Source organism: Struthio camelus, chromosome Z (genome assembly GCF_040807025.1).
Source record: "Struthio camelus isolate bStrCam1 chromosome Z, bStrCam1.hap1, whole genome shotgun sequence".
Taxonomy (NCBI): Eukaryota; Metazoa; Chordata; class Aves; order Struthioniformes; family Struthionidae; genus Struthio; species Struthio camelus.
Window position 1 is genome coordinate 76,784,914 of NC_090982.1, and position 11,748 is coordinate 76,796,661.

The window sequence follows — 11,748 nt, forward strand, 5'->3', positions numbered from 1 at the left end:
CATTTTCTGTTCCTCTACTGGAGTCCTCTTTTTTTTCAAAAAACCTTGGAGGAAATTCTCCAAAGCCTCCCATTTTTCAGCATCCCTGCGTAAATGCATGGGGGCGCTTGGGGCAGCGCTCTGGAGCGAGGGCGGCGCTCAGGGCAGCGAGGCCGCGTGGTCCGCGCCGAGCTGGCGGTGCGAGCGCTGGTGCGGAGAGGCTCTGCAGCAGCGTTGCTTCCACTCACTGGCGGGGGGGGGGGAGAGGGAGAGCTCTCCGTTCCCTGCACGGGCAATGGCTCTCGTTGGCTAGGAAAACTGTGATAGAGCAAGTTGAGTTTTGGAGTAGGGGAACAAGATAATTTTAGGATTGCAGCCCTGCCAAAATCTTTTCAAAGTTGCTACCAAATAGGAATGCCTGTAGGAGAGAGTACTTTAATACCGACTTGCTTTCTTTGTAAGCCCTTTTGGAAAAGATTGCAGTGCTGGTTGCGCCTGTATGCAACAGCTGTATCGTTTATTGGGTTAAGTGATTGATTATATCCAGGCATGCTTCCCAGTTTTCTAGCCTGCTTCTTTGAGACATTGCTCCTGTTGTCTCATCAGCGGTTTATGGTTCCATAAGCCAAAACTCGGAGGATGGTTTTGATTTTGGAAAACCTCATTAATCACGTACCGGCTTTGCAATACCAGGAAGGGTTTGAACCCAGCTCCTCTGTATCTGAGCCCTCTCTCTCAATCACGTGCTTGTCTGTGATTCCGTTTTCATAGTTTCTAATAGTTGTTTAAATTGGAAGGATGGGCAAAGCAGCGACATGATTACACAACTGTTGATCGCCCTTTGCTTTCTTGAGCCTGTACCAGAATACAGGCCACGGAAAAGCTGCCGTGTGCAATTGCCAGTCTGACTTTGGCGTGGAGATTCATGGTGCAATTTCCTTGCCATTGTCACAGCTAATCCGGCATAAATCAGCCTCAGTGGATTGTCTGAAAATGCCTGTTTAAAGTAAATGCTTTAGTAATTATGGAGAATGCTTTAATAATATCCCTAGTTGATGATCTTTTCTCTTGAATAGTTCCAGATGTCTGAGCACCAATGATCAAGAGTTAAGAAATTGGAAAAACAAAGCAAAACAATTTATCCTTCCCTCTCAGAAGAGTGATTTTTTTTTTTTTAAACTGGGTTCTGTACTTTAATTTGAAGCAAATACAGGCTTATCTCACCCTGTATTTTTCTCGAGTCACTTTGTAAACCCATTTCTAAATGGTGAACTTTTTATCGATGTTTGTGTTGAGTAGTTCAATATGATGGTAAGGAACAGCCCATCTGAATCTAATTTTAAATATTTTTTTTTCTGTACTCAACAAGTATCAGGATGCAGAACTGGAACTGAAGTTTGCTTTCACCCTTGTCCAAACGCAGCCAATTTTCTCTGTTGATTTAATAGGGTTTGTAGCCCTGACAGTAAGTGCAAAAAGGAACCCTGGACCTCCCTCCTGAAGTCAACAGGACTGAAACTGTTCATGTCACTGGGAGCAAGAGCAACACTGGTGGCTTTGCAAGTCAGATCAAACTCGTATCTTTGAAAAAATTTGGCTACCAGTCAAGAGCACAAGCGTTTCTGTGTGAGGCGGATGTGATTAACGAGCTCTGTTTCTCCCTGCAGCCGAGGTGATCAGATCCTGGAGGCAGATTCGGTGAGCCTGCGCCACGCAGCGCTGAGCGAAGCCTACGCCATTCTGAGCGAGTGCGGGCCAGGTCCGGTTAGCCTTATCATTAGTCGGCATCCTAACCCGAAGGTGAGGAGGAACTGTGTTGAAGTACCTACGTGGTGTTTTCATCTTGTGCTGTAATTTGAGTCTCGCTGTTTGAAAAGCAGCGAATGAAGAGTATTGGAGTTTTCTCTGTACAGCAGATGTTGTGCAAGAAGTCAGGCTAAAGGGTTGCAATGATGCCTTGCAGTTTAAAAGTTGTAGCGGTGTTGGAGCTTCCTTGCTGCTTTTCACTTAGTCACCCGCTTATCATTTTTCTGGAACTGCTTGGGTGAAGCGTTCCCATCGTTCTTCATACTCGGACAAATGGCAATGCAAATATCGCGTGTGTCCTCTTCCTCCTTAAAGTTGTGTTGTAGTTAGTCTGTGTTTGAGCAGAATATAATTTGGGCCAGCAACATAAACATCAACAGACTGAACTGCTCAACTATAATAAAGTAATACAAATACTGGTTTTAAAAAAGTAAAATCTGTCCGAGGATCAAAGTTTTCCTTTAGGAACTAGAAAAAGAGAATCTGGAATGTACTGCCACTGTGAAATCTGTACAGGGGTAATTTGAAAATAAGAAATAAGCCTGTGTTTACAAAGGGAGTGATTATTTTCAAGTAATTGATGGGAGATAAAACCTATTTACCCAAGCTATAGGGAATAGTAACTTCTTTTATTTTAATATTTCAAAGAATGTCGTGAGCGTACAAAACCTTCCTGTTTAAACAGGAATGAAGCTGTAAAAATATTTTCACTCAGGGGTCCAGAGAGCTCTGACTTTTGAACTCCTAGCTACAAATAGAGGCCTTTAGAAGAAACGGGAGTTCTCCTCGATGTAGACTTAAAATTGTGTATTTTCTGCTAAATCAAATATACAAACAGTAGGCAAATAGAGGCCTACTGCCTGGGCTTTTATCATCCTTGCCTCGAGGGCTTGTGATGCTAAAAAGAAAGAGGCCGTAGCGCTGTTGGTTAAAGGTGAGCATAGGAGGGGGGAAGAATCGGGCGGGTAGCTGACGCAATTGGTTGCATTGGCAAAGCGTACCCAGGGAGTGGGATTTTTGACGGGGAGCCCCGGGAGCATGGCAGGGGAGAGCGGGGACCGTGCACGCTGGGGAAGGGGCTGCCCTGCTGCTGGGCACCCGCGGCGCCCCGGGGCTGGAGCTGCCCCCGCGCCTCGGGCCGCAGCCCCTGTGCCGGGGCCGCTGCTCCTCCCGCCGGGCCGGGGGTGCTGGGCTCTGCCTGCTGATCCGCTCGGCGCGAGGAGAAGCTGCGATGCCTGGCTTAAGCCAATTGCTCGCTATTACTCAGTAACAGAGGGAATGTATTAAGTGGATCCCATTACAGTTTTCCAGAAGTGATATTTAAAATGACAACTCATCCTTTGCCAAAGAGTGCTGCGTAAGGCTAAAAGCGTAGCTGGAGGGACCCGGAAGCATTTTTTTTTTTCTTCCCAGACAGTATTGAAAACACAGTCCCTTCAAGCTGGATGTCTGCAGGAACGCCCGCATGGAAGAGCTACAGAGTTTTTTTAATTGTTCTTTTGTGGCTGCAGATAATGGCCTGGGCTGCAGATTGTGGTTACGAGTTAGCTTGGAAGAATTCCCCTGGAAGAGGTTTGATAAGCCTGATGCTAAAAAACAGAAGTGCCAGAGCTTGCAGGAGCGGGGATTTTTGTTGCCTTTAAACAAACAGAGAAGAGACCATCTGTCTTTTGCCTGCCTGTCGGCAGACCCACAGGCTGGGTGCGCAGGCACCCCGCAACCCGCTGCCATGGCACCTTCAAGCAACCGTCGTGCCTCCCCGCGCCGGGGCCGTGCTGCAGCCTAGGCAGGGACTGAGCCGGTCTAACGGGCTGCACCTTCCACCCGAACCCCCGTCTTATCCATAGTGCTGTAGTCTGCCCCGCACCTAGTTTTGGACTCAGGGTATCTTGTACGCTAAGGTTTGTGCAAAGGTCCAGGAGCATAAGCGCTTGGTCCGTGTCCTTTGAGGACTCCTCCCCGGGAGCCAGGAGACTTTCAGTTTCCTGTAAGGTCATGCCGCAAGCGGAAAACGGAGGGATAGTTCTGCAAAGGTTCTTGTTGTTCTAGACGTTTTTATACTTAATCTCTCATTTCATGACACAAAAGGTCCACGGTACGTTTTGATGCTGAATATATTCAATTAGGTATTTGCATGTACTTCCAAGAGAAATACCACAACGTTTTCTTTCTTTCTTGTTATTCTGAGTGAATGTGGCATTTAAACTATGCCGAAAGTGCTGAGTTTGCTTAGGAATCTTGCAGATCTTCATGGTTCAGAAAGATGCAAGTTTCTCATCTCTCTTTATGCTGTATTTTAATTAATGTAAAGCAATGTGTATAGACATTACTTTAGACAGAATTACCTTGCTTTCTGTTTTTAAATGCCTACTCCTGCAGGCTAGCTGTTCCTGTTCTAAAATTACATGGAGTTTTTTAGTTAATAAGAATCGAGTGCGCTGCAGTAATTCAGGACATAATTAGCAGATTTCAAATATTGTAGACCAGTATTTATTCTTAAGTCAGAGAAAACATTAAGTACCAATTGCTGATTTAAAGAAATGAAAATTAAAAAGGCAGCTAATATCTCAGGAAGTCTGGCTTTCTTCCGGTAGGTTCTTTAAGTGCTGAATGTCTTCTGTTGCTGACGTAGGTTGGTACAAAGCAGCCTTTGTCTATTTTAAAGTAATATTTCTCAATAAATCAGTGTACAGTGTTTAATCGAGTTAAGATTGAGCTGTAATGGCTTCATTTGATTTCTTTAAGCCTGGTGCAGTTTTATTTGTTTACATAATGTGGCACTTGGACCTCTTTGTGAATCAGCTGGTTTCTGCTTCCCGATTTCTGCAGAGGAATGGCACAGAGGGAGTCTGAGTCAGAGGCCAGGATTTAGGAGCTCTCGACTAGGTCCTCTTTGCTGAGGCTTTAATATAGGAGCATATCAGAAATGAGTCACATATTTGTAGTGATAAGCAGTCAGACTCTCATCTCACTTCTTCTCAATATCGATCTCTTGTCTTCCACTAAACCTTAGGTTTCTGAGCAGGAGATGGATGAAGCAATAGCACGCACTACTCATCGAGAGAGCAAGGACGCCAACTCCTCTCATGTCGCAGGTAACAGCATGTTCTCTCCTAATATTTGTCCTTTTCCAGAAGCGGGAAGGTTTAAGGACATGTTGTGGGTTCCTCACCATCATCAATATTTTGAGGGCCCTCAAGCTGAGCAGTTCGGTGGATGTGATTGCTGTGTACACTGCAAAACTTTCAGCAAAAACATCCTATTTCACATGCATCAACTCTGTAGGTCGTATTATTTGGTCTGGATTTCTCTAGGCAGGCTGCCGTGATCTGAAAGGTGGGGTGGCAAAACATGGTTGCTCTATCCTTTCTTTGAGATTTCTTGGAAGGAAAATGTCCCAGTAGGGAAGGGGTGGGAGGAGTCAACTCCATCCATCAGCTACATTTAGCCCTTGCAGATGATGGAGGGAAAAAAAAAAAGTATTGGTAAATTCACTTAAAGGAGTCCAGGTATTGCATACTGGACTGAACGTTTTAACGCCATCTTAATCTTAGAGGTCATGTCAAAATGCTGCGCTCTGGCGTATGCCTGATGGTTTTGAGCCTTAGACTTAGCATTTCCTGAAATCTTACAGACCAGGAAAACTCTTGGTAATGGCAGAATGACCTGTGAGGTGATTTTAAGGTGTTAGATTTGTGATTGTCCTTCGTGTATCAGTAATAGCTAGGACCTTTTTGCCGTAGACCTTGCCCTTGGCTGCTAATTTGTCTTCTGCAGTTGCACCTTACCTGCAGGGTGCTCCAGCAGGTGAGGGAGACTCTTCTGCTTGTCTCTTCTTCGTAGCTCTGTCCTGTGCCTGGCTGGCGTAATGGGTTTCTGTGATAACATTTTTGCCTGATCTGAGGGAGAGCTTGTGCAATGCTTGCATAAAGCAAGATTCACTTAACAATTCAGATAATAAGTGGGAATAAGTGCAGCCCTCAGCTCAGATGGTGAACGAGGAGCTTGTTTGGATATGTGGACTACTCCTATAATTTTGTGCATCTAACTGAACTGTGTTTAACAGGAGCTGCACAAAAAAGCCCCTCGCCTAGCGTGAAAGCCAAACAAGGAGAGACCTCGTCTCCCCTCAGCTGGACTATGAAACGCTTCCTGGAGCCAGCAAGCCGGGTAAAAGACTTAAATGCCGTAAAAACAGCTCTGCTTCAAATTCAGCTCTTACCCAAGGATTCAACTGTTCAAAACTAAACCTCTGTCCTCCTTCCCTGTCACGTGTGCTCCATAAAGGTGTTTGTTTCTTAAGCCGCGTGTTTGAATCGTGGCGGTAGGACAGAGGAGATAAGATGGCAGAGGTTGGCGGAAGAGACCAAACCCTGTAGACGGGTTGAGCGCTTGGTCTCTGTACATAGCCATTGTAGGGGGAAAGTCTCTTGTCCTTTTTGGGAAAGCCAAGGAAGCCATACGAGCTGCGTCCAGAGGTACAAATCCTTCCCGCCTCTCAGTGAGGAAGGTATGCAAAGAGAATTAGGGAAGTGAATGGCTTCATCACTCACTTCTAGGGGAATTTGGCCAAAAAAAAAAAAAAAAGGTATTATATTGGCTACAATGTATTGATGTGCTGCATTTCAGCAATTCGCGTTTGACGCTCAGGACGCTGTCACTTCCTCTATTTTTGAAATTGTTGTTAAACTTACTTCGTTGACAAGGGTGACGCGAGGGGGGTTATTAGTGCTTGTGTGCAGATAGGGCCGTTAACGCGGAAATGACCGCCGGTCACCAGTTGCGCTTGTTTTCAGCAGGGATCCGTCAGTTCGGAGGCAGAACTTTCCCAGTACTTCTCGCACGATGGCCCGAGCCAGCTGTCGTTCTCCGACGCTGTAACCGGCTGCTGCAGTGAAGAGCAGCTCCGTCAGAAGAGCAGAAGCAGCCTGTTGGATGACAGCCCTCTACCACCCGGTAACCTGAGAACGCAATGGAAATCTGTCTGGTCATTTGTCTGATGTGGGGGTGGTCACCGAGCTCTGGTTTGCTTTACCGAAAAGACCTGGTGATTCCTTTGTTGGTAAGAAAACGTCTGCCAGCAGGGTGCAAACCAGCGCTGATGATATGAAGTTTTGGAAAATGGGCAGGATTTACAACAGTGCACATAAATGCCTGTTTCCATGGTAGTTTGTCCAAATTGCTGCTCTGATTACAGGAGAATGACCTTATTTGGTTGCTTTGGCTGAAACTAGATTGACAGTGTTCTAGTCTTTTTTCAATTTGATGATCATCTGATTGATTACATTTAAATGAAAGTGTTCTTAGCAGCCTCAAATGCACAGCTTCGCAATATCACATGTCGTGGTGTAAAAACAATCAAATGATCAATTTGACATCAGATATTTTGCATATATATCTTTCTCCCCATAGTAATTGGCTGAAAGAATCTTATCTTTTCCTTACTGACATTCACCTGATTTCAGATTCCAAGGGTGTTACGTTTGTTCTCCCTTTCCTGTGCTTCTCAAGTAAAGTCTTTGTCTACCACTTATTTTTCTCTGCGAATTCATTATTTAATGCTGAAAAGCATTTTTATTTAAAAAGCTTTCTACAAAATAAGATGCAGTCCTTCCTAAGAAGGATGTGAAAAGGGTTCCTAGACTAATTAGTCCTTAATTTGAAACTGATTATTGTGTGCTTGTGTTTCTGTTCATGAGAGCTTTTCTCGCTCGTTGTAAATTGATTCAGGCAGTCCTGTGCATAGATTCAAACAAGATCTGAAAGAAATTCAGTTGTTTAAAGTAAAATACATATGTGTGTGTGCATCCCTTTCTTCTTTGGGTCATAGTCATAATTTAGAAGTGGGCTGAAAACAAAACCAGATGTGCCATGAACTGATTTCAGGAAGCACCCATAAATTGTGGAGCCATCTGTCATCTCTCTTGCTGTGTACTGTAGTTATAACTTAGAGGGAGGACATGAAAAACCTGCTTTTGGCTTTGCGAGGGGAGGTAAAGCTCCTTCTGCAAACAAAGCCACATGTCTTCTGCTACAGTGGGAAGCATGGCATTAAAAATCACAAATATACACAATTAAAATATGATGCTTTTTTTTTCTAGCTGCTAGAGAAGCAGGAGTGGCAAAAGCAAACGGTCTGGCTTCCCCAAGCAGCGGGAGGTCGTCTGGCGTTCACAGCAAGCACGGGGAGTCTGTCCGGCCCGGCATCCTCAGTGATAGCCCCAAGTCTGCCCGCAGCCCTTTCCATCGGCAGCGAAGGGTCGTTTTCTACGACGGCGACGTTAGTGATGACGATGAAAGCTCCCACTTGCAAAGAAGCCAAAGGGCCAAGAGCCAGGATGACTCTGGCCTGGTTATTACAACCTTGTCCGTAGAAATTGATGACGAGAGCCAGGACGGCGAAGCGCCTAGATGTGTTGGCATGGAGACGTCTTCCCCCCACTCCAGCCACTCTGCGGAGTCTGCAGACGGTGCACTGGAGCAAGTAGACTCTCCTTTTTTCCCAATCATAGCATTTGATTACTCAAGCGTGCCTGAAGTTCGTCTCGGCAGCCTGAGTTTGAAGGAGCTGCGGGAAGCACAACTCGAATCTAAGAGATCTCCAAAACTGGAGCACAGAGCTGTCACAAGAGTGAAAAGCATGATGAGCACCGAGTGTCGAAGCCTTCAGAGGCAGAAGACGGAGGAGCACGGCTCTTACAGCAAGCCCGTTGCAAGGACGCTCCCTCACAGCAAAAAGACTGAGGCGCCCGACAGTGCCGGGCAGGGCCAGGGTGAAATAGTCACTCTGGTTCGCAATGAGCACGAGTCTTTCGGCCTGGATTTGGAAATCCAGGCCATGCCCTTAAAGGTGGTCGTCACAGGGCTGCGGCCAGGTGGAGCAGCTGAAAGGGTAACTTGTTAACAGCTTGATTTGCCTTGGCTTGTTTTGCTTTTGCCTTGCAGGGATTATTATTGTTAAGCTAGTGATCTGTTGAGAGTAAGTGCAGGGGAGATGTTTGCCTCCACAGGGCACAATGTCTCACCCCGTATCATTCTGAAAGCTGCTGCTAAAGGAAAAGTTTCCGCTTCAGAAGTGCACCCTTGCTGATTCAAAACTGAGAAAGTCAAGAGGCAAATATACTAGGATAGATCCATCCACATTAGCAGATACAGTTTTGGGGGAGTACTGTTCTTTTGTTTTCTATCATATTTTTTGCCACGGGGGGGAAAAAAAAAAAAAGAAGAAAAAAGTTTTTAAAAAAAGTGGCAAAAAAGCTCACTAAGAGATGAGCTGTGTTGCAACCTAGAATGGGTGTGCTTTAAATCCTTCTCCGTTATTTTATCTGCATATGTTCCTGTTTTCTACAACTCTGATGCCAGGAGGCCCAGGGGCTGGCTAGGTTTGCCAGGGGTGATGACAGTGCCAGTGTTGCATGGCTCTTCTGCCCCCTCACATGTACACATTGCAGTGTGGATAGTGGCTTTGTGCTGGATGTGGGGTTGCTGACCTCGACCCAGCTGTGCAGATACAGGATATTCTGGTGCACAAAGCTGGATGCAGCGTTTTTAGCCCGGTTAGAGGGCTCAAGAGGGGATATGTCGTAGCAGTTTGGACTGTGAGAGTTGGGGTGGTGGATGCTGTTCCTGCCCCTTCCTCTGATTTACTCTGTGGCGTTGATTAAAAAAAAACAAAAAACAAAAAACATTTAGCTTTGTACCTCAAGAGCTCAGTCTCTGTCCATTTTATAGTCATTTAGGTGAGTCCAGTTGGTCCAAGAGGAGATAGCAACCAGGGATATCATTCATATGCAAAATGCAAAAGTGGTAGATGTTTTCTCCTACAGGGAACACTGAAGAAACTATGTCTGACCCAGCTAAATTCGTTTAAATGAAGGGAGCTATGTCCTCCATCCTCGTGTCGGTCTCTCTGGAAACCCAGCAGCTCTTTTAACCTTCCATTTGGAGACGGATGATGAATTTCTCTCCTGCCAAAGCGCAGTCTGCTCTTTATTTATGTGTTGACAAACTGACGGCAGTGGTACTTGTGCTCTGCAGTGATGTGAAATAGGGGATGTCGCTCCTAAGCCATTAATTACTTCGCTGCAATCTTTGCTCCTGTGGGAATGCTTCTGAGGTATATTTATAATTTCCTTGTATTTGTCGTTGCACCAGGGATCAATGGGCAAGATGGGTGTGGGAGATGAGATTACCACTATCAACAGTATTCCCGTCAATAAGATGACTTACGAGGAAATCTGCTTGCTCATGCAGTGTCTTCCCACGTCTGTAACCCTAGAGATCCAGAAAGCAGCATCAGGTGAGAGGAATCTTGCTTTCGTACCATTTATTTTGAATACCCGTGTCTGTGTGGGTGAGCCAGGCTGGATGGTGAACCAGGCTTCAGGGTCCTCCCTAGCACCATGGTGAGGGATGGAAACCTAATCCTGTGTCAAGTGTTCAAAGCTCCCGTTTATAGTACGTCCCTCCTGTCAGTGTTTGCAGAGGTCTGAGTCATCTCATGCAGACCTGGAGTTAACTCAGCAGCAGTGATGCGCTGACAGCCAATTTTACAGCTAGTGCTTGTTCAGTAAATATTTTGACCCTTTATAATCACATCTGTCTCTTTTAAAAGCTGAAGCTTAAGTTGTGTTTTTGTGAACGTACAATAAGATAATAGAATCCTTTTTCTTTCCCTTTCATGAATCCAAGTTGTCTAATGTGCAGAAAGGAGAAGCAGAAACCCCAAGATAAAAACTGGAACCTTATTAAATTTTTTTTTTTGCATATTTCTTATTTTAAAAAAAATCTATTTGAATTGGAAGGTTGATGTCTGTTTTGTTCCTCATTGAGATTGATTATGCTGCTACAGCAATATTATTCGTATCTGCAGACTGTACAAATTATGTGGTGTGGAAATGAGTGTTTGAAGAAGAAAGTACCCTTTTCGAAATCCAGGAAGAACATAATATTTTGCTTCCTTCTAGTTTATGATCTTCTTTGTGTACCTGTTAATACCTGGGAGCCAAAATTGCTTCCAGATGCTTCAACTCCAGTTGTTCTTTAAGGCGTTCCTGGCAGGGCAGAGCCTGTTCCCGTTTCCTTAGATTACTCTGGCTTTTGCAGACTTCTAGCACTGGAGAAGGTGCAGGTTGGCACTATTTTGTCGGGCACCTCCTCTGCTCTTCCCTTCCCTTCGCCCTCCTTTGTTGGCAGAGACGAGGGTCTCCTCAATGTGTGATTCAGCCTGCTGAAGTAAGGCCGGACTTCAGCCCCGTTCTACCAGTTAGGACCTGAATGTCCCAAGAAGCAGCATAGAAAGGTGCAAAAAGATGTTTGGGGTGAACTTGTGGCAATCTAAGAGCTGGAGAAACGGATGAGCTGGAATGTGTTTTGAGTGCAGCGATGGCAGGGCGGTCAGTAGGTTGCCCACAAGTGGGTTAAACGTGTACTGGAAGCGAGGAAAGCTCTGTGCCAGAAATCCTGTAAAGCCTTCCTGCTCAATGCACAACCCTTACGTGGGTATTAGATCACCCATGTGTGTCACGTTAAACACCTGCAGAGGTGCCTAGAGGATCAGAGTCAAGGTGTTCATGCACAGCTCATCACTGTTACCTGTTCACCTTTGGTTGCTGTGCCAGGGCTTTGAGTACTCTGTGCAATCTACTCAAGGCATCTTCGATCAAAGAAGTAATGAGAAATGATATTGCTCAGCCTGACTTTCTGCATACTGATACTTTGGTAGCTGGTTGCTTGGCTGTTTAAATTTCAAAGATGAGAATTAAACAGATCGTGAGTGCCTACCCAACATAGATTGTTCCCTCCTGTGTGCCACTCAAATACACAAGGTTATGATTAATTGGAGCTGTTGTAAAAAGAAGAGGAGGAGTGTGGGGCAAAAGGAAAGCATCTAGGCTGACTATGTGGGTGTCTGTTTTTGTAATAAAACCGGCTGTTTTTTATATCACTTTCCATATCTGATAG

At 45.3% G+C, this 11,748-nt stretch overlaps 1 protein-coding gene across 4 annotated transcripts in view; it reads left to right on the forward strand.

Annotated features, from left to right (window-relative positions):
• LOC104147813 (PDZ domain-containing protein 2-like) overlaps positions 1 to 11,748 on the forward strand; it is a 213,005-nt gene that overhangs the window by 182,918 nt on the left and 18,339 nt on the right. For all 4 annotated transcript variants that reach the window (XM_068927921.1, XM_068927923.1, XM_068927922.1 and 1 more), the window contains 6 exons: positions 1,647 to 1,779; positions 4,799 to 4,880; positions 5,852 to 5,955; positions 6,582 to 6,741; positions 7,887 to 8,677; positions 9,940 to 10,084. In XM_068927921.1, coding sequence (XP_068784022.1) covers positions 1,647 to 1,779; positions 4,799 to 4,880; positions 5,852 to 5,955; positions 6,582 to 6,741; positions 7,887 to 8,677; positions 9,940 to 10,084 — 1,415 coding nt within the window. The remainder of the gene's footprint in view (positions 1 to 1,646; positions 1,780 to 4,798; positions 4,881 to 5,851; positions 5,956 to 6,581; positions 6,742 to 7,886; positions 8,678 to 9,939; positions 10,085 to 11,748) is intronic.